Below are 21,306 nucleotides of genomic sequence, written 5' to 3' on the forward strand. Positions count from 1 at the left end.
CACTGAAATTCAGCTAGACTTGAGACCCCAAAAAACCTTAATGAGAGCACAAAATCTTGGGTCAATACAAGCAGATGGGAAGGGGGGAGCTCTCCTGAGCTACCCAGGGAATGTCCTAGTGTTCAGATCCATCCAAGTCCCAAGAGTCAGAACTGTCCATAGTCCAATGATCAGTCTTGATAGCTTTATCACTTTCGGACTTAAAGAGCTTCATGGCTTCTACAATACTTATATCATCTCTCCTTTTCTCAAAGACCACAGGCTTGTCACTCAAGCACTCAGTCTTGGCAGGGAGATCAAAATCTAGGAGCCATTTGGTTTTGGTTTAGTATTTGCCATGAGCAAGGTCCCAAGATGTATATGTTTTAAGGTGAAGTGCTCAACCTCAAATTGCTTGATATGGATGGACCTGCAGCCAGTGTCAATGTGTAATATGACATTACAATCTTGGCACATGAATCCTGAAGTAATTGTGTGAAGAATAAATAAAATGAACCATTATTAAACAATTCCTTTCCCCCACTCCCACCCCCTGGGCTCAGAGAAGCAATACTTTGTGTAGCCTTTGAGGCTCTGTCTGCAAACAGCTCAAAGAAACATGGAGCAAAAACTCCCTGTCCACCCTCAAAATGTCATTGAACATGGCTGACCATGGCTTAAAGCAAGTGGCTAAAGAAATAGAGGCCTCTGAAAAGCCCAATGTTGGATTACAAATGAGAATTCATTGAGGTTTGATCTGGATGCGGTTTTATTATATGTCATTTTTCTCTAAAGACATCTTTTAAAATGGCATATTTTAGGTAAAAACAGCAAGTTCTATATGCTCTGGATTACTCTCTGGTAAATAAGAAATACCACATGCATTTGGTTTTGTAATCCTCCTTCACACAGCACCAACAATGTTTCCTGATCAGTGGAGAAGAATGCAGAACAGGGTGAACACCTTCATCTCCATCTCTTCAGAATTTATCAAACAATATAGAGAATGAGATAACGGAAGGTGATTAAGAATAGTAACAGTTTTGACAATTTTGGAAGTTCTGCAATATGCTAAATTTTTACTATCATTTGGTATTTTCCTTCTTCACTCAAGAAAGTTGTCTGAATTGTGCGGAATGCAAGACAGGTGTTTACATCAATACTTGGAGCTGGTATTCACCATTTGTGTTTTGTATGCTCATGAGGATTGTAAACTCACAAATGAGGTGGACAAACAACCAGTGTGCTAAGCCAGCTGAATTCCAACTTAGAGATGTAGCCACCTGGTCTTTATTAGCACATATAAGGGTAACTCTATCCCTTGGTAAAAGCAGCCTCTGAATGTTCATGGAAAGGTGCCGTACCAAATTCTGTTGAATGAGGCAGGTCTATATCCAGTGCTACTAACACTGTACTAGTCATGTCCCTAGTCTCCTCAGTTCCTTCAAGGCTGATTGTGGGCTTGATTTATTATAAAACGGCTTCCAGAGCAATGAAGTCTTTGAGATTTCTGTATAGCCTTTTCAACTTGACTCAAAATTCAGATAATACTGTGTACTTAATTAGAACAATATTCTTATAAGAAGAAAACTATGTGATAGAAAACTTTGTTTCAAAATAAAAGTTTCTGTGTACATTTATATGTGCGTGCATACCTGTGAACACATGGCTTGACTTTATAGAGAAATATGGACATGCGGTGGGTTAGTAATACAGTTTGCGAGGTAAGTCTGATGTTGGGTTTTGCAATGATTTTCACAATTAGAGGTCTGCTAAATTACTAGAGAGGAGTAGGAGTAGAGGACAGAAGTTAATAAGGTTTCCTGTCTCAGAATTAGAACATTTAATTCCAAAGTTCACTCCCTTATTGATACAGTCATGCACAGATAAAAACAATACCAAAAATCAAGATCTGACTGGGTATGGTGGCATATGCCTTTAATCCAACATACTTTGTAAATTAGAAGCTAGCCTGGCACACATTTGACAGGTTTTTGTCAAACGGTGTCACACAGTGAAATCCTGCCTATATATCTATATATCTATCTATATCTATATCTATATCTATATGAAAACAATTAAACAAATGCAAACTAGCAGTCCTATAAGAGGGTCTCCTATCATCTCACCATCTCTGTCAATCATCTTAGTCAGAATCTACAAAATATTTCCTTTAATCCATAACAACATTACCAAGACTCTCATATGACCTCTCCTTTGTTATCATTTTCTTTCAGCTCTCTGGTATGGGCAGGTATTAGTATTACATTCTATATTAAGCCTCTTTTGTACCAAAAGTCAGTAATTCTGTGGGTCACAATTCTTTCTAAACAGTACCTAGGGTTATCTACTTTTTTGTAGTGAGGGAATAATGCTTTCAGTTACACAAACAGCTCAATGGGAACAGCAGCTCTTCAGTATTAAAACAGAAGTGAAAACAATGAGTCTTAAGGGAAGAGATGCAGTCTTTCTCATGCAACTGCAGAAATAGTTTTTAGAAGTCAAGTTGCATCTCAAAATATCTCAGCGTGCATGGTTTTTGTACCCAGAACTCTGCTAGTCAAGGTTGTATTAGACCTTAGGCTCTTGTAAGTAATGCAGAAGATGAAAACTACAAATAATGTACATTATAGAAAATAAATCCCCAAATCTTTTATCCCAGGAGAGATCTGCCTGATGATGAATTCTAAATGCTCATATTGAAGGTCAGTAGCCAACTGAAACTGAATGAAGGAAGCTGGGATTATGTCTCAAATAGTTACCCTGGTATTGAAGTCCGATGATTTAAAAAGAAATATTTTAATGCATAAGTGCATAGTTACTGGGTAACACTTACTCTACTTGCTAAATTGATTCCACAGTTCCCATTGTCCCAGATGTATCGATTGATGGTATTTAAGCAATGTATTTGCAGAGCAGACAACAGTTCCTGATAAAGTGAACATTGCTCTGTGACTTGCCTGTCCCAGAGAGCTTAATTTTAAAGATAAGAAATCCAGTAAGAAAGTGTTTTGAATTTAAAAAGAAAAGCAAGAGAGAGAAAGAGTTTGTCATGAGAAAGGAATACACAAAAATCAAAGGACTTATTGCAGTAGAAACGGTACTGTAGCAAGTGTAATGGTGCATGATTATAATGCCAGCACTTGGGAGATTAAAGCAGAAGGATTGGAAGTTTGAGGCCAACCTACAATATCTCAACTCAAAAAAAAATTGCTTTAAAATCTAAATGAGATTTTAAATGGATGTTTCAACCATCTTATTTTTATACTCTTATTGATGTGGAAGGGTAAGTCTAAAGATGAAAGTTAAAATCTTCATGAAGTAGTAAACCTGGGCAAGTTAAAGCAACACAGTATGGGCATTTCTTTAGAGTCAAGCTGCTTTCACATATAGTATAGCATTAATTATATACTTATAATATCTATATATCTATAGCTACATCTATCTATCTATCTATCTATCTATCTATCTATCTATCTATCTATCTATCTATCTATCTATCTACCTATCTATCTACATTTCTTTGTACCAGCAATTGCCGTGATGCAAAATGACCTGTTGAGAGTGTCAGGTTGTTTACCCAGGTTAGAAAGACGTGGAAACAATCTCACCAAATGCTGGTTTTGGCTGAAATCCCTAGAACACCAAATGTGGATAAGGAAAGCTTACTGAGATGCAGCAGTGGCCAAGCTATTATAACTTTTAGGGACTTTCAACGTGCTATCTCTTTCATAGGAAGGTCACATGTACATTTTGTTGACATGAACATCTATGTAATCTAAATTGTCCTTTTAGATTCCATTTTATAGAGGAGGGATTCACATAGTCAGCGACTTCTTGGACGTAAACTGGTAAAGAAGAGTTGGTACCATGGTTCTGTCCTTAAATGTGAGGAGAGACACAAAGGAAAGCAAGAGAATCAGAATTGAGAATGGAGTCCCTCATCCATGATATTGGCCAAAATTTAAACAAATTAGAACATGCATGTGTATAAATTTTGTCCTGTTTTCATGAGATGCGGGAAATGTGTTTTGTTCTTTCCTTTGTCAGTATTTAATAATCAAATGCTTTCATGTCTACACAAACTGCCTAAATGAGTTCTTTAAAGAGAGTAGTTTCCCCCAGTCAGTCTTCTCTCTAGGATCCCCTTGAAGGCCAATCTTCCCAGAAGGGAAAGGTCAATATACAAATGAAAGAACCAAGTTTATTGTATGTGTTGTGTACCCCAGTACCTGAGAAGTGTCCAGGGACTTCCTGCTGCAAATCTCTGGAGGATTTTGTAATTCTCATCCAGTCCTCTAAAGACTTGCACAATTTTAATTAGAAGGAACTCTTTCAGATGCCACATAAAGAGCTGAAAAAATGCAGGTGGATGGGATATGTAGACTGTCATCCCGTGCTGTTGTTAGTGGGGCAGCTACATGAGACACCCACCAGAATGGGTGGAAGTACCATGTATTAAGATCTTTCTACATGAGTTGGAGATTACGTTTCTGAGGGTCTGGGAAGTCATTTCTGAATGCCGGCATTGATAAGAACCTTACCTGGAATATCTCTATCTCCTATCCTTGATCATTGGGACTAATCTAATACTCAAGAAAAGGGAGGATAAGAAATAATACTTACATTTTACTTTCCCTTTCATACCTTCTGAGATATCTTTGCCACTGCAGGATTAATTGGAATGAAGAAAAAGAGATAGTCTAGTGAGAAGAGATTGCCCATGCCAGCCATTGAAAACATAGCTTTGGAACCATCTGTAAGTAGACTCCAACACCAGGCTTCATTATCTGCTTAAGTGGGCAGGGCAAGTGCTTTTGCAGAAACAGTTCTCTCATCTGAGCCCCGATGAAAGGTCACTAATGGGTTTTCTGAGAAAATGTACTGGATAGCAAGCACCCCAATCATAGGATATTACCGGAAGTAGCAGCTATTACTCTGTTCTCACTTGTAAGGTGCATAATTTTCCAGAGATGCTTATCCATTAAAGTAATTCTTGGGGGATTTTCTATGCACCCTTATTTTCAAATAATTGCTGTGAAATTTTATAACTACTCTATCCTGTTTTAGCTCCTGAATAAAGACACAGAGACCTTGTACTTTTATTAACAAGATTCAAGCCTTGGCTGGGCAGCTATTCTAATCTGACTAGGCTGACAATACACAGACAAGTGATCTGTGACTTGCAATCTGCTCTTGCACTGGTTTCTTCTGGTCCATGTATTTTGTCATAGCTCCTCTCTCACCACAATCTCATGGCAATTCCTACTGGTACCCCTGCATGGTCTCTTATGCCTCGTTCTCCTCCTGGTACTTCGCTCTCCCCTATCATCTCTCTGGGATCTCCTGACTGACATTGGAATTTGCACCCAATTCTCTTCTTCCCACTTAATTGGCTGATTAGTTTTGTATTAACCAATCAGAAGGTGATGGGGAAAGATGTTTACAAAACACTGATACAGGTGATGCTTTAAAAAAAAGAACAAAGTCCAGCATGTACTCAACTCCCTGTTGGTACAAAAATCAGCAATTGAATAACACAAAGTCAACCTTTACTCAGTGCACAAAATCATCTCTCAAGAGTCATCTCTTTATTCTTATTGCTAAAAGGCTAACACTGAGTTTTTGTGATATGTCAGTGATAAAGCCTTTAGGTAGCATGAGACCATGAATTCAATTCATAGCATATGTTGTGCATGGCAAACCTAGAAGTGAAAATGAATGGAAAGGAGAGAAGGGATATCTTTCTAGTAATATTTAGTGGTTTAATGTGTCTAGTTTGAAGGAATAAGGCAAACAAATGATCCTTAGAGAGTAAGACCAATGGACTCAGGAGACAGGAAAAACAAATTAACTCAGAGGCTCTGCAGCATGCCATAATTTTTCAGGTGGAAACTTCTCTCACAATTTATGTCACTTTTACTCCCTAATTAATGATCTCCCCAACCTTCTTCAGTGGTGAGCATAGAATTCTAGGACACATGCATTTAAGACTCGAACTCTACAACTGGCTATCCTTTTTTGAGCTCCTTTATTTATTTAATCTCATATGTACAAAAGCAAGAAAATAGACTCAGTGGCACCATCTTCTTGCCCTATCTTAGGCCTATCTGACAAAGATCCTACAAATGAAAAATGAGCTTAAGCTTTTTAATTTATTTATTTCAGTTGGCTTAAGTGAGAAAATAGCTGAAGGTAATTTTTTATGTTTAATTTAGTTCATTTAATTTTTAATGACCTAATGGAATATCTTGATTTTGAAAAGAATCTCAAAATTAATGTAAGCATGCAGACCACAATTTTAGGATAGCTAGACACTATTTGCCATTTTCCTGAAAATAATTATACTTAAAATTCTGTTCCTCATGCAATACTGTGATCCATCAACTTGCCTGACCAACACTTTTGTTGACTGCACACACATATCTATTGCCAGATCTAGCATGTACTTAAAATAAATCACTTTATGGAAAGCACAGTCTGCAGCTTATGAATTTTGCGGAGTTAGTCATTGATACTCTACTGATGTAAGCCTTCTATACTTGAAAGAATTGTAAAGCAGAACAAAAGGAATCCAATGATATATTTCTCATACATTCCTCCAGACACAGTGATACAAAAACTTTCACGATGAAGGTCAAGAATTTCACATACAGGATCTCTAAAACAATGATCTTAACATTTGACACAGTTCATCATGTTGTCGTGACTTCACAACTATCGTATTCTTTTCATTGCTACTTCATAACTGTAATTTTGCTGCTGTTGTGAATCATAATGTAAATAACTATGCTTTTTGATGATCCTCAAAGGATCTAACAACCCACAGATTGAGAACCACTGCCCTAAAGTCAAGAAAGTAACGTATAACTTGGACCTGGGAGAAATATTTCACTTTCCTCTTGTAAGAATACAGTAGAAATGCATACTATGATGAGCTGAGGCTTAAATTCAGCACCAAGGACAGCGCAGAATATGTCACTGAGAAGGTCTAAGGTTAGCGTTTCAATGCACAAATGATGATCCAAACTTTCAGTTTTTTCCTGAGATATTTGCAAATAGTAAATTTTATTTAAAATATCATGGCTTGTAATTGTTGATAGGTAATTATGCATTTACTAATAGAATAAAAGCAACAAGGAGAATCTCTAGAGCAGGCTTTTGCCTGTTGATCAGGTAGGGTTCAAACCAGGGAATAAAAACAAAGGACATTTAACTGTAAAGATTCTGTCACAGGTGGGAAAAAGACTTTTAATTTTTTCTTTACTTAGTAATGACATCTCTATCTGCAGAAATGCCCACCTTGACGAGAAATCAAGAAATATCCTCCCAGAAGATAATTTTGGGGTGATTGCCGTACAAATCATAGTAATAAAATCCCCAACCAACTTTTCTTTCTTTTCTGTTTTTAATTATACACTAAATATGATGATAGTGTATTAAAAATCTATACATAATCCTTGAAGAGACCTCTTCTAAATTTCTTCCATCATAGCCAGTTTTTTAAACTGCCTCTGATTATGAATGCTTTCATTTCCAAGACACCTGCTGAGGCAGGAAGGTGACAGACCTTAGGTCAGATAACTGCAAATTAGAACCCTGTCTTAAAAATACCAGAGAAGATTCTGGAGAGATAGTTCAGTGGAGTTCAGTGGTTAAGAGCACTTGCTACTCTTGCTTGGTTCTATCTGCCTACATGGGGACCCATAAACATCTGAAAGAACAGTGGCAGAAGATACTAGACACACATCTGGTTTACATGCCTATGTGCAGGAAAAGTGCTGCACGCATTAAAAATAAAAACAAAGAGAAGTAGACAAATAGAATAAGATTTGTTATAGATAATTTAATGGTTTTTTTTTGGTCACCATCTTCCACCTTCCCTTATGAATATGGTTTGTGAGTAAATGAGCATTCTGCAACTCAACTGACTTTTAACCTGACAGTCCTAAACGTGTCTATTTTAACAACTCATCTGGAAAAATAACTGGAAAGAGAAAATGACATGCATGACTTCTGTATCTGTGTGTATGTGTGTGTGTGTGTGTGTGCTGGATACTCATAGAATTCCATGGGTTTTCATTATTATAATAGCAAATAAGTTAAAATGGATATATATACATGGGTGTCTACATTTTATGTTGGAATTTTTAATTTTTTAGTTATAACAAAGACAAGCCAGTCTTTCTTGATTAGTAAAGAGGGAAGAAAAATATAACATTAGATGAACAACTCTGAGTCCTAGACAACTAATTATATAATTTGTATCATCTAAAACAAAAAAAGGAAACATAAAATCCTCTGACTGTAACATCTCCTTCAGATGGTCCAGGAGTTACCAGGTAAATGCCGTTTGATACCAGAAAAGTGCTTCTCCCTGGTGCCTTCAATAAGAATGGACACACTATCACAAATCCTGACTGACAACTAGGAGGCTTGCTTTTCCCAGACCTATAATCCTAAAACAACATCTGGAGTCTAAAATACTCTTCCACTGGGAATTAATTACTTTTATCTTATATAGTCCTCTCAATCAAGTCTTAAATAAAACAGCTGACAAAGATTTCATAGAAACGGCTCTATAACTTTAGATTCCTGGGTAGTGATCTTCACCAATTTATTTTGACTTAGTGATTTCTGGATCTCAAATGGGCAGAATTATGAGTATGGATAATTTTCTTCGTGTAGCACAAAAATCTTCTGCCATTCCAAAGACAAGAGTTAATAAGATAGTCTGTTTAAATTTTACTTTTGTTTTACTTCTCTCCCTTAAAAAGAGAAGACTGGTATTCTTCTAGCAATCCTTGTAAGTGTAACTTAAACATTTTTAATTATCTTAATCACGCATATACACACCTACATGTATATGTATGCATATGTATATGCATATAAATACACATTTTCAATTTGCTTTTCCTTGACTTCCCTTGATTAATTCAAGTCTAGATAATATGTCAGGAATTCAGTGTAAAAACAATTTTCAGTGATTATTTAAAAACCCATTTTTACTATAACAGACGGAAAGAAGAGAGGGATGATTACACAATAGATCAAAAAATACTCTGAAGTGCATCACAATGATAGTCTTCATGTTTTTGCGAAGATAATAATGTACTATTTCATTGTGTCCACTTTTATTCCATTCCAGTCTATTTTCACCCTGGCAGGTTGGACATTTCTTTCAAAAATTAAAATAGATCTGCCTTCTTAAATAGCCAAAGCCTTGCAGTGGCTTCCGTGGGTCTCCGCGGAGTTGCTATGGCTTGTAAGAGGCTGCTTCTGACTCTGCCTTCTTCGTGGACTGTCTTATTTTTTTCTTTTCTAAAGTTCTAAAATTAAATTATACTGAACCAATTCTTCCTTGCAAACCTATTAATACTTTACACTTCTGAGAATAGGCCTTACTATATATCCAGCCCTGACAGAAAAGGTCACAGCTAGAAAATATCTGCTCATGTTGAGAGAACCGGCTTTGTTTCATCTTCTCAAAGAAGGTCACCCCAGCACACCGTGCTGTGTTAAGTGTTCCTTGTTTAAATTTTATTATTACAATACCCCATTAAAATATTTACTGATGAGTAAAAGGTATAAATATGTGCCACTCTACTACAGAGAATACCATGGCAAAATTCTAAGATCCTCTCAAGTAAACTATAACTTAAATTTTCTAGTAAAAGTGGGTAATAATAATAATAAAAATAATAAAATCATAATTTTAAATGCTTGTATAACAGGTTAATTCTTTCCTATAAGCATTCTTTTCATCATCAGTCAGATGTGCACATATCTGGCCTGAGGCAGGAGGACCATTAATATTGTCAAACTGGGTTACAAAAAGCCGTTCACGCACATCTTTCAAATTTGTTATTTATATGTATATACATGTAATATAATATAAAAAGTATGTGTGTTTGCATATTTAGAAATAACTATCTCATTTAATGGACATCTCAATATTATAAAATGCAATATTATAAAAATATATCTAATATTCTGAGAGACAGGAGCTTCTGTCTAACCTCACAACCAGAGTTAATAATACACTTTGAGGTCACATAAGAATTAAGACTGCCATCCTACTACGTATTTACTCTGTTTTTTTAACTCACTGTTAAGAGAAAATTTAATAACAATCCTCATTTGCCTGGGATTTCCCAAGTAGCCAACATTTATACTCCTAACTAATACACCGGTGTAATCACAAGTTAGGTGTTCTTCCATGCTCCCTACTCAAAATTAATGCATATATGTTTATATGTGTGTTATGATAACCATTTGCTGAAAATAAACAAAAAAAAATTAAAATTATCCACCACAAATATTGTAAGATAAGCAGTATACAGATACTGCTTTTAAGACAATGATATTTGCAATACTGTTCATTGTCTGGGTGAGTTGGGGTGAGCTGGAGTCAGTGACTTAATTCTTTGTAAAAACTCTGTTAAAGATTTCTTTAAAGTTTCTCATTTTCTCCCCCATGTGATGCTTTCTGTGGTGTTAAATGAAAGAGAGAAAAATCCTTTGTTAAGTACAGACACATTCTGACATACAGACTGATATACGGACACATTCACAAGACAGAGTTTCCAAAGGGCATAGATTCAGACTGGATAGAAGACACAGGGAGAACGGATAGAGAATTCAAATCTGGGATCTCGCTTGGTTAAATGACTCAAGGGAAAAAGCTTTGATTTTTGTCCCTTAATGTGACACCTGTGCATTATTTGAGATAGTTTATTATTAATGCATTTAAACTGACTTCAAGTCTTGATGCTGGACACAAGCATTATTGGTATGACACAGTAACTGTTCCTGGGAGTCGATGCCAACCATTGTAGCCAAGGTTTTGGTCGAAATCTTAGTCAATCATTTATCAGTGAACTCACAGAAGGTAAAGCTTTTCAAAGAAAAATTTGGATTTATGCTGAAGATAAAGGAATAGTTCTGGTGACCATCTATATGTGGATGTTGCTTTGGTGTTATTGAATTTTTACAAATTGATTTTACCAGTTAGATATTTATCAGGTTTCTGTATTTTTTCCTTATCATTCAGTATTCAGAATTAAGTGTGTGTGTGTGTGTGCGCGCGTGTGCGTGCATGCGCGCGCATGTGTTGCACAGATCTATGCGCATATACAGTGGTCAGAGGAACATGTCAAGGGTCATACTCAATGATGTCCACCTTATTTCTGAGAGACACTGTTGCTCACTGAACCTGAGTTTGTCATTTTCTTATGAACTATGATGGGTGGTTAGCAAGCCCCAGAAATCCTTCTGTCTCTTCCTCCTTATGTCGATTGAGTGACAGAAACACCTGTGGCTGTGACCAGCATTTTCACATTGGGGCTGGGGATTTGAACTCAGATTCTCAGCTTACTCAACTAGTGTTGTTGTGCAGTGAGCCATCTCTTCAGCCTGCCTTGTCTTCTCCTCTCTCCCCATGTCTCTCTATTTGTCTTCCCTGAGATTCTGTGTTGGTTTGAAGAAATGGGGTCTTCTTGTGTTGCCCAGGATGGCCCTAAGTTGCTGGACTCAGATGATTCTTCTGCTCCAGACCCTTAAATGTATGTACCACCATGAATGACTGAGAATTAATTCAACTTTATTAACTCTGATTGGACTATAATTGCTAGTAATACATATTAATAATTGAAAGAGCTTAGGGTTGGGCCTAATGCATAATTCACATGCAAAAATAAAAACTGTTACATAGAAGGAGATGGTTTGCAGAATCTTTTGAATCCACCATCTGCATTTACAAATCAAATACGTGAGCATCCTCATATGTGTGCTACTGCAAAGTGTAAAAGAGATGAGAGACTAGAGCAACACATTTATTCATCTATCTGTTTGGCGCGTCATCATTTGATACTCACTATTTGCCAGAAAACATGTGTAAGACACTTGATGGAGGACAGAAAGCACAAGAAGTTCGAAGTGAGACTTTGGAGAAATAAATTACTCAATAGTACATTAGTCTGTAGTTTAATTCATAAACCTTTAGCCTGAGTCTTCCCCTCATAAGGAGCTACATAATATATTCTGCTTTCATGTAGATGGAAAAGACTTAACACTAGAAGGGAAACATGAGACAGATGAACCTGCCCTATCCTCCATTCTTCCTCCTTGCTGCCTTGAATGGTAGTATGTCTTGGGCAACCATGTTATCACTATGCTTTAGAAAGTCAGAGAACTCCAGATCTCATAGAAAACAGGGGAAAACCTTAAAAAGAAAAGCTTTTTACAAAAGAAAATACCCAAGGAATAAAGCGTGTGTTTGAAAGCAGATCCTGACTGATGAATGATCAGGTTACTGAGTAGCTGAAACCAAAATTATCAGCAGCTCTTGTTGTGTGCATAGGGAAACAGATGCTCTGAAACATACTGCTCGGGGTGTGCACCAAATTTACATAAGTCCATAGGAAAGTGGATCCTGCTCATTATGACTGAATTCACACACAACGTAGGATCCAGGAAGTCTAAGAAACAGATGTACCAGACATGTGATGGAGGCTTACCCTAAGTAATTTGCAATAACAGCCTAAGTAGCATGTATAGTAACAGGCTTCAAATAGAAAAAAGGAGGGAGGCAAGTATCTGCTCTCCCACAAATATAAAGATTGTGCTGTGTTTCCTGTTAATATTGTATGAGAATGGAAATATAAATGAGCAAGACCTACTGAATACAGCATAGGTGAATTAGTCTTAGAATCTGGTAATAAGCCAAGCACAAAATGTCTATCCACACACAAGCTTTCTACTTCTATAAAGAGCCAAAGTGGTCAAAGTGAGTTATATTGGTAAAGTAATGAGAATTTTAGAAATGAAGTTCTAACCTCTAAATATTGATATGTTTCCCACATTCACAAGTTACTAAATAATTCTAATTGTGACCACATTAGAATGGGGGCACCAGATAGCAGGACCCCTATGAATGGGATTAGTTTGCCTATTTGTCTGCATGTGTATCTGTATATGTGTGGGCACACACAGAGACACGTACCAAATATACAAGCATAGCATGCTCAGTTTGTTTAGTGTTCTTTTTATACACACACACACACACACACACACACACACACACACACACACACATATATATATATATGATTTTAGGTTTGACCACCTGGTAAAAGGAACTAGAGAGCTCATCCCCGAGAAAGAATATTTCTCCGGCTCTCTGAATTTTTTAGTTTTCTGTAGTCCTTTGTCTATAGTTAGATCCCCTTGAGATTCCTTCCCTCCATGTTAGCACATCGACTGAAAAGGAGAGAGGAAGTGAGCATGGGGTGCCTAGCCCCAGCTGAGACAAGACAACTCTTATACCCAAGGCACAGGGAACACTGTGTACAAAGGGGCAAAGGACTGTAAGAGCAAGAGGACCAGGAAATCTGCTGGGAGAAAGTGACTCCTTAATATGACCCGGAAGGTACATCCACAATACCTCAGTGATGTGGATGCCTAAGGAGACTAGGAGAACTATGCACTCATATTGAAATTACTTACAAAGTACAACCTAGCTCCTTAAGCCTTCTACTTCTGATTTGTGCTTTTGCTGGCATACATGCAGTTTTTAATACTATACTTTGTGTATCCTCTTTCCTACCATGGGATTTTGAATTTTTTTACTCCAGGGTTTTGCAGTTTGCATTTTATAATCCAGTCATTGGCCTTCACGACTCCATTCCTGTCATGTCCAGCTGCTACTATATTTAATTTCTGGAAACTTCCCTCTCTTTTGCCTCACTTATTCAGTCCTAACAGTGATTGTTTTAAGTTCCCCCCTCCCTTTGAATTGTCAATTTCTTCCTTGATTGACAGCTCTAATTTCCTCCCTGTCTCTTTCTTGAGCTTTAGATTTTCACTGGCGACCCAGGAGAGTTATGTAAGTCTAATTTTAAATTAGCCTAATTTTTCAAATTCAGTTGAGAAGGAGAGCAATTATACAGCAAGAGGGTAAACATTTGTTAAAATAAATTTGATAATGGGTAAACCTAAGTCAACCATACCCCCAGTTTGCTCCCATGAAATCCTTTCATTTAGATTGGAACTGCTCATTTTTCCATTCATTCTTTGGCTGAATGTGCCAGGAGAATTTGGCTCTATAGATATGTTAAATGAGTGACAGCCTAAGGCACACTTAGAGACTGGTTTTAGCTACTTAATCCCTTATCAAGAATTAAATATAGAACCTAGTGAACACATTTATTTTCTAAGATTTTTACATTTTATTTATATTTTGAGTGTCTATGTATTTTGCCTGTGTATATGTGTCTTAGTTAGGGTTTTATTGCTATGAACAGACACCATGACCAAGGCAACTCTTAGAAGGACAACATTTAATAGGGGCTGTCTTGCAGTTTCAGAGGTTCAGTCCATTATCATTAAGGTGGAAACATAGCAGCATCCAGGCAGGCATGGTGCAGGAGGAGCTGAGAGTTCTACATCTTCATCTGAAGCTGCTAGCAGATTACTGACTTCCAGGCAGCTAGGGAGAGGGTCTTAAAGCCCACACCCACAGTGACACACCTACTCTAACAAGGCCACACCTCCTAACAGTGCCACTCCCAGGGCCAAGCGTATACAAACCGTCACAGTATGTATATGTATTTCATGTATGCCTGGTGCTTCGAAGGCTAAAAGAAGACATTGGATCCCTGGGACTGGAGTTACAGATGATTGTAAGCTCCCAGGTGTGTGTTGGAAACCAAGCCTAGGTCCTCTGCAATAGAATCAAGTGCTCTTAAACATGCGATTACCTCTCTATCTCCCTTATTTTAATTTGCAATGGGAAATACAGTCTGTATCTGAGGCATTTCCCATAATCTCATATTCACTGAGGAAAAGTGAGGAGAAGTAGGGAGGGACTGCTCTGTCACAGGTAGCCATTACATACTTTAAACACCACATTCTTTATCCCCTGTGCATGAGGGAGATGCTTGTATGATGAACTAGAACTTTTGAAGCAGAAGCTCAGAGAAGATGAGGAGTCCCCTCCAATAACATGCAGGGGACCATCTAACCCAGCAATGGCCCCAGACTGTATGACTGCCAAGCTCTTGGTTCTTCTTCTCCACCTTTTGTCTCATTTCTAGGAGGGTTAATGAGACATGCTTGCATACTAAGGGAACATGGTTGCTGATTACTTGCAGAACATTTTAAAACACAAGTTTTATTGGCTACCCTTTATTTTGGTGCTTAAGATTTAATATCTAAATTAAGAAGACATTATCTTTATATCTTTTGTAATGCACCACTTTCACAGTTATCCATCAAATCAGCTGGAGTTCCTTGTTGGAAATTCCTAGAGACCACTGAAGACGGTGCTAAATTCCTTTTCATTAGTTCCAGTCATTAGCTTCAATAACTGCATATATTAGCTAGATCTCACATATATAGTAATCCTATAACTTATTAATGTTCAGAGTAAAATTCAATTGTCACCTTTTTTAATGCAAGCCTTGATTGCATAATCAAACAGAACTGCTACTTAGGTTTTTTAAATATAACTTATGGCTATTGAATTCTTCTCCCAGTTGATTTCTTTCTGATAGGCCAAAAAATTTTAAAAGATTAAATCAGTTATTTATATTCTGATATAAAAAGATATGATATCTTAAATCACTTATTTATATACACAGAGATATGATATACAGATAGAGTAGCTTAATGTAGAATTAATAGTATGCAGGGGAGAAACACTTTTGTTATAGGTAGTGTTATAAAGCTATAAAGTTGTTCAGAATTAAATGCCATCCTTAAAGTGACTTGGGTAAAAAGTCACCCTACTGGTAACTCTACATGAGCTGCTAATAGAGCCTATATTTCCCTATCTAGAAATACGTAGCTTTAAATGAAAGCTGGTTCACATTTAGAATGAGTTACAGTACAAAATGTACAGAAGTGGGATTTTTAGAAGTTCTTGCATGTCCTGTAGACCCTTAGTATTTTATCCTCATTCTGCTGTCTGAGAGCCACATCACATATGCAAAATTTGCTTATCCTGGACTCTAGGGACCCACATGAAGATGGCATTTTTAGGAATGAGGTAGGATCACTGATGTCATGTAAACAAGCAATGAACGACACCAATCATAGCAATAGTAATAATAATCTCTTAAACTTGAAGACTTGGCCAGGTGGTGATGGCACACATCTTTAAACCCAGAACTTGGGAGGTAGAGGCAGGCCTGGTCTACAGAAAAAGTTCCAGGATAGCCAAGGGTATACAGAGAAGCCCTATCTGGAAAAACAAACAAACAAACAAACAAACAAACAAACAAACAAACAAACAAACAGTGTTTTGTTATTTTTAAAGAAAATAAATCCTGCAATACTTTAAAGTACACATAAAGTGCATGCTTGAGCGGAGTGCTTTCTGGGTAAGTACCAAGGAGAGAAGAGTAGTCTACCTTTGTGTGTCCAGCTTTTGTGATGGCAGGAATGTTGAACAGCTGTCCAGTATAAAAGTGCAGCCCACTGAACAGGATCACGGCAATCGAGTCTCCTTCCTCCTCGATTACTTCCAGTATGTCCTCCATCCTTAAGGTCTCTTCCCCCTAAATCAAGTTCAGTGCAAGTTACACAGCATGACCATAATAAACGTGTCACTCCATTTCCACAAATGTCTTCCTACATACGGCAAAGAGAGGGAATCATGCTTCCCCCTACCAATGTTCCTCGGAAAGCTGGCAAACGAGCAGCAATGGGAAGCATTGTGTTATTAGGAAATAGAAAGTAAAATGTCAGAGAAGTTTCATTTATGTGCCAGTCTGCACAAACCTACTTGCTTCTTTCTAATTAAGTATTCAATTAATCCTTACTATTCAGAAACTTTTCAATGATTTTCCCCATTATCTTTAGCCAACCAAAAAAAAGCAAGAAATCCATGACATATCTTACAGCAGAGCTGGAGATTCATATTGCACGTATCAAGTGAGTGGTACTTTTTCCAATGAGAACTCACTTATGCATTTTTCAACTGGGTTTTGTCAAAGTGATGTTTTAATTAGTTTAAAATTTAATTTTTCCAAGTCGACGTAAAGATAAAGAAAATGTGAAGAAAACTAGTCAAAATCAAGTATCAAAACAAAGTCTAAACTCCCCACCCATAACTATCAATTGAAAATTGTCAATGAAGTGAGACTTGGTCTTGAAAATGTAACAGTTGTAAGAGATCCATCAAGTGGGGGCACGACTGCTTATGGGAGAACAGGTCCAATGTACTTACAACTTCCCACAAGTTTTCTCATGTAGTAAATATGACATAAATTTTGGACCAGTACATGCTTAATTGCCTTAATATCACTTAGAAAATTTCTTAAAACAATCTTATTTAAGTTTTCAAATTTCATTCTATTGGCCAAAGTCTATGTTAGAGGACTTGTATGAATGTGTGTGTGTGTGTGTGTGAGCGCAGCTTCTATTGGAAGAGTCCTGGAGCTTATTTACCAAATGGAAATATTGATGTTGAAATCTGTTTTATTAGAAATACACTTTTTATACATATAAGGAAAAGAACTTAGTAATTATACGAAAAATTCTACTTAGGGAACTGGCAAATTAAACCTTTTTTAAAACTCTAATATAGTTTGACAGCTACAACTTAAAAATCAGACTAATGAGAGTATCACAGAAACTAACCATAATTCATTTATCTAAAGAATCACCATGAATCAAAGAAGATATAAGGTTTTGGTAAGACAGAGTCCTCCTCATGTTGGCGTGAAGCTGTTTAGTAATGTAAAAGACTGTTTAGACAGACCCAGAGGATAAACTGCTGGGCATCAGGAACACCGAGTCTTGTGAACTAGGCATTTATATCGCACATGTGAAAAGTGCCACTTATAGATGATGTGCAAATCTTTTACCATGAATCCGACGTGTTGGTTACTAAGCACACTGGAATCCCAGATTCTCCAACTTATTGAGTTTAGAAAACTTTATTTTAAATACAAGAAAATCCTTGATACTTTGCAAAAGAACATGAAAAAGATAGTGTCTATAAATTCCACCATAGTCAAATAGTCTTTAATTTGATTTTAATGGGAGCCATCAACTCATACATTGGAAATTTAAAGTGGTACACTCAACTTGCCCTTATTTTTTCACCTGCTAGACCACTATGGACTCCTTTGTTATAAAAAGAAAAGCTCCACACTGTGTGTTTAGTTCTTGAAATGAAAATAAATATACTTCCCATTCATTCTTTACTTAAACAAAAGGATCTAACAGTAACAATGCATAGATCTCTTGTGCATTCTTGTTACATCAGAGCCATGAAGATAATATACTTTTGAGGGACATAAGTGAACATAAAATGGAAGTCTAATGAGCATTTCTTTCTTTCGCAGATACCTCTCGTGGCTTTAACATCCGCATACTTTTCTCAACATCAAGTCCGTGAAGTTGAATCTGTGACTCAATAGCATACTGAAACAGAAAGAAAATCTATTCGTTAAATTAAGCCCAAAACAGAGCAGTGCATTAAAGAGTCTCCTCTAAAAATAAGTGAAAAATAACACTGAAACCACTGCAGTATATAAAACCACATGTCAGAAGTAGGATGAATGGCTACCTCACAGACGTCCTCCTTAATGTGAATCAGGGTACTTGTTGAAGTACCACGTATTAAAGGTGATCAGAAGTGCAGAATAGCTTTTAGAGCTAAGATAAGCTTTACAATAAAATTCACCCTGTGTAAGACACAATGGGGGCTTGTCAAACAACCAAAGAGAGGAGTGTGTTGGGCTTGAGTCATAGTACAAAACCAGTTCACCATAGGAAGATTTAGACAGCAAAAACAGATCACATTGAAAATTCCATACAAAAGATCCAGTACTAAGAGCAGCTGGAGCTTTCTTCAAGATAGCAAGGACTTCATCTTATTTTTAGCAAAAATAATCATGAGTTGCCTTAATTGAATTACATGCTTTAAAATTACAGGATGTAGTATAGAATGATCAAAAAGGAAAGTGTCAGGTTTCTTTAAAATGAAACAAAGGCTTCATCTGTTTACAGATCTGGAAGAATTATTCTTGTTATTTGAGTGAACCACAAGAAATCTTTTAATCTTTACTGTGTATAGGGGTTTATGTATGGGCACATTTTATTATATGTGTTCACATGTTCATATAGAAGCCATTGGTCAATGTCAAGTTTCTTTGCTGATCATTCTATACATCATTTTTGAGCCAGCATCTCTCAATGAAACTGGAACTTACAATCAGGATAGACAGACTGCCCAGTAAGCTGCAAAGCATTCTCCTGCCTCTCTTGTCTCCTGTGCTGGACAGCAAGCCCACAAAGCCACCATCAGCTTTCTTTGTGAGTGGTAGCTATTACAGGTCCTTATGTCTATGCATCAAGCTATTTACACACTGGGCCTTCTCCCTGCATCCCCATTATATAATTGTTAATGTTTTTTCATAAAAGGGAATCAATAAGTATTTTTAGCGTACTATGACAAAGAGGTATAGTTACAAATTTAGATGACAATTTAATGTTGCTAAAGGGTTAAGCAGTAGAGAGTGTATTGATTTGATTTCAAAAAGTAAAACAGCAACAGGAATTAATAAAACATTTATAGCCGCTCTTGATTTAGGCAACGATTTGCTCAATATTTTTAAAAAGACTAATAAATCAATGTCCCCATTCAGCCCTTTCCTCATGAACACATGTTTTACTTGAACAAAAGAAATAAATCTACTATCTAGAAAAAAAACTTAAATCAAAAGCACTTGACAGATCTTTTTTTAGTAAGCTTACTTGGAAATGACTAGCGAATAAACATTCAAGTCAGAGAAAGGATCTAGCCCTCTAGGAAGAGTAGAAAAAACATAAATATCATTTGAAGAAATCCTTACATGATCAGAAGGGAAGGCTTTGGCTTCTAGAAGAATTTTGTGCCGCTTTGGTGTAGGCTTAAAGAATGATAACTACAAGGAAGCAGAGTTATTGCGAAGCATCAGTGCACAAGTTACCCGTTTAGTCCTTTATGGCACTCGTTCATGTTATGAGCTCAAACGTTTGAAGACATTCATTAATTAACCATCTCAGATATCTCACAGGGCTACCTTTTCAATTAGCCTCATTTCCAGTGAGTTATAAAGAGGGTGGAGATATTGGCTCATTACATTTATCAATGGAAAACAAACTCAGAGGAAACTGGGAGGCAGATAAAACCAAATTCCAAAGCTTTATCTAAATGCTAATTGAAAATTTATCTTCTTAAGCATTTAAAAGTAATTTCTCTAGAGTGGGACTGAAATAGCTTGTTCTATCCATGTCTTATTTACATATCTTACATTGCCAATTTGGTTCTCTTTATCACCTGTCCCTCCTCGGGTTGTTTGCTTTCTGGCATTTTGGTTTAGGTCCAGGTAAATGCTCCTTGGCCCTGTCCTGAAACCCCTATCCATTTTAGAGGCACCAGCCAGAAGTAGACTACTTAGGCACTGGCCATTTCATTTCTCCAGGCAGTCCCTGGACGATAAGCTTGGCCCTGATTGTAACACAAATGACAACACCTGTCAACAGGGTGCTGCTCATCATTGGCCATGGTGCTAAATTAATTTTCACATATCCCCTTATTGAGTTCTGTACACCTATAAGGAAGATGCTGTCCTCCTTGTTACAAAGGTTAAAAACTAATTATCAGAGACACTAAAGAACTTAGTTGGGAGTCGAAACTAAGGATACGTGAACTTTTAGACATAATTCGAAAACATACTCCTGAGTGTTTTCATCAGACTGCTACATTTACTTAGTCTACCCCTCCCACCCCCACACACACACCCTCGGGTATGAGTAGACCTCACAGGTACTTAACCAGTGCCATTTTTCCATGGAAGAGGCAAATCTTCCATGTTTAAGAAGGAACCAGGAAATCATGGTCTAGCATTTCTTGGTGAAAAATAAATAATCGCACATGTGATCTTTGAATAAGTAACCCACCAGAGGCTTATGAATTTGAGGAAGAAACATAGAGATTATGCAAACAAGAGAACTCAAAACACAGATGGGAAAGAAACCTTACCAGCAGGAGATGTAAATTAACAGTCAAAGCATTCATTAGAGCTATTTCTTTCTCATGGGCTCCTGTAAAATAATCATAAAAAAAAAAATCATACTTGAGGTTTTCTTAGTGGTTGGAATGTAGTTAGAAAGCAAGGGTAGAGCTTTACTCAATCATGTCAATGGTTTTAGAGATAAGGGCATTTTGATGTGTCATTATGAATAATGGAGGTGTCCCTACCTGACCAATTTACCAAATTATACCTGAACTTACATACATGTCGACAAAGATAAAGAATTATATTCTACTTT

General features: G+C 36.9%; 1 protein-coding gene across 3 annotated transcripts in view; it reads right to left on the reverse strand.

Moving 5' to 3' along the window:
- Kynu (kynureninase) overlaps positions 1-21,306 on the reverse strand; it is a 144,589-nt gene that overhangs the window by 66,304 nt on the left and 56,979 nt on the right. For all 3 annotated transcript variants that reach the window (XM_085834945.1, XM_085834944.1, XM_085834943.1), the window contains 4 exons: positions 21,017-21,078; positions 19,845-19,916; positions 18,337-18,411; positions 16,392-16,538 (listed from right to left, as the gene is read on the reverse strand). In XM_085834945.1, coding sequence (XP_085691071.1) covers positions 16,392-16,538; positions 18,337-18,411; positions 19,845-19,916; positions 21,017-21,078 — 356 coding nt within the window. The remainder of the gene's footprint in view (positions 1-16,391; positions 16,539-18,336; positions 18,412-19,844; positions 19,917-21,016; positions 21,079-21,306) is intronic.

Source organism: Mus caroli, unplaced genomic scaffold (assembly GCF_978045245.1).
Source record: "Mus caroli unplaced genomic scaffold, Mus_caroli_1 scaffold_2, whole genome shotgun sequence".
NCBI classification, from domain to species: domain Eukaryota; kingdom Metazoa; phylum Chordata; class Mammalia; order Rodentia; family Muridae; genus Mus; species Mus caroli.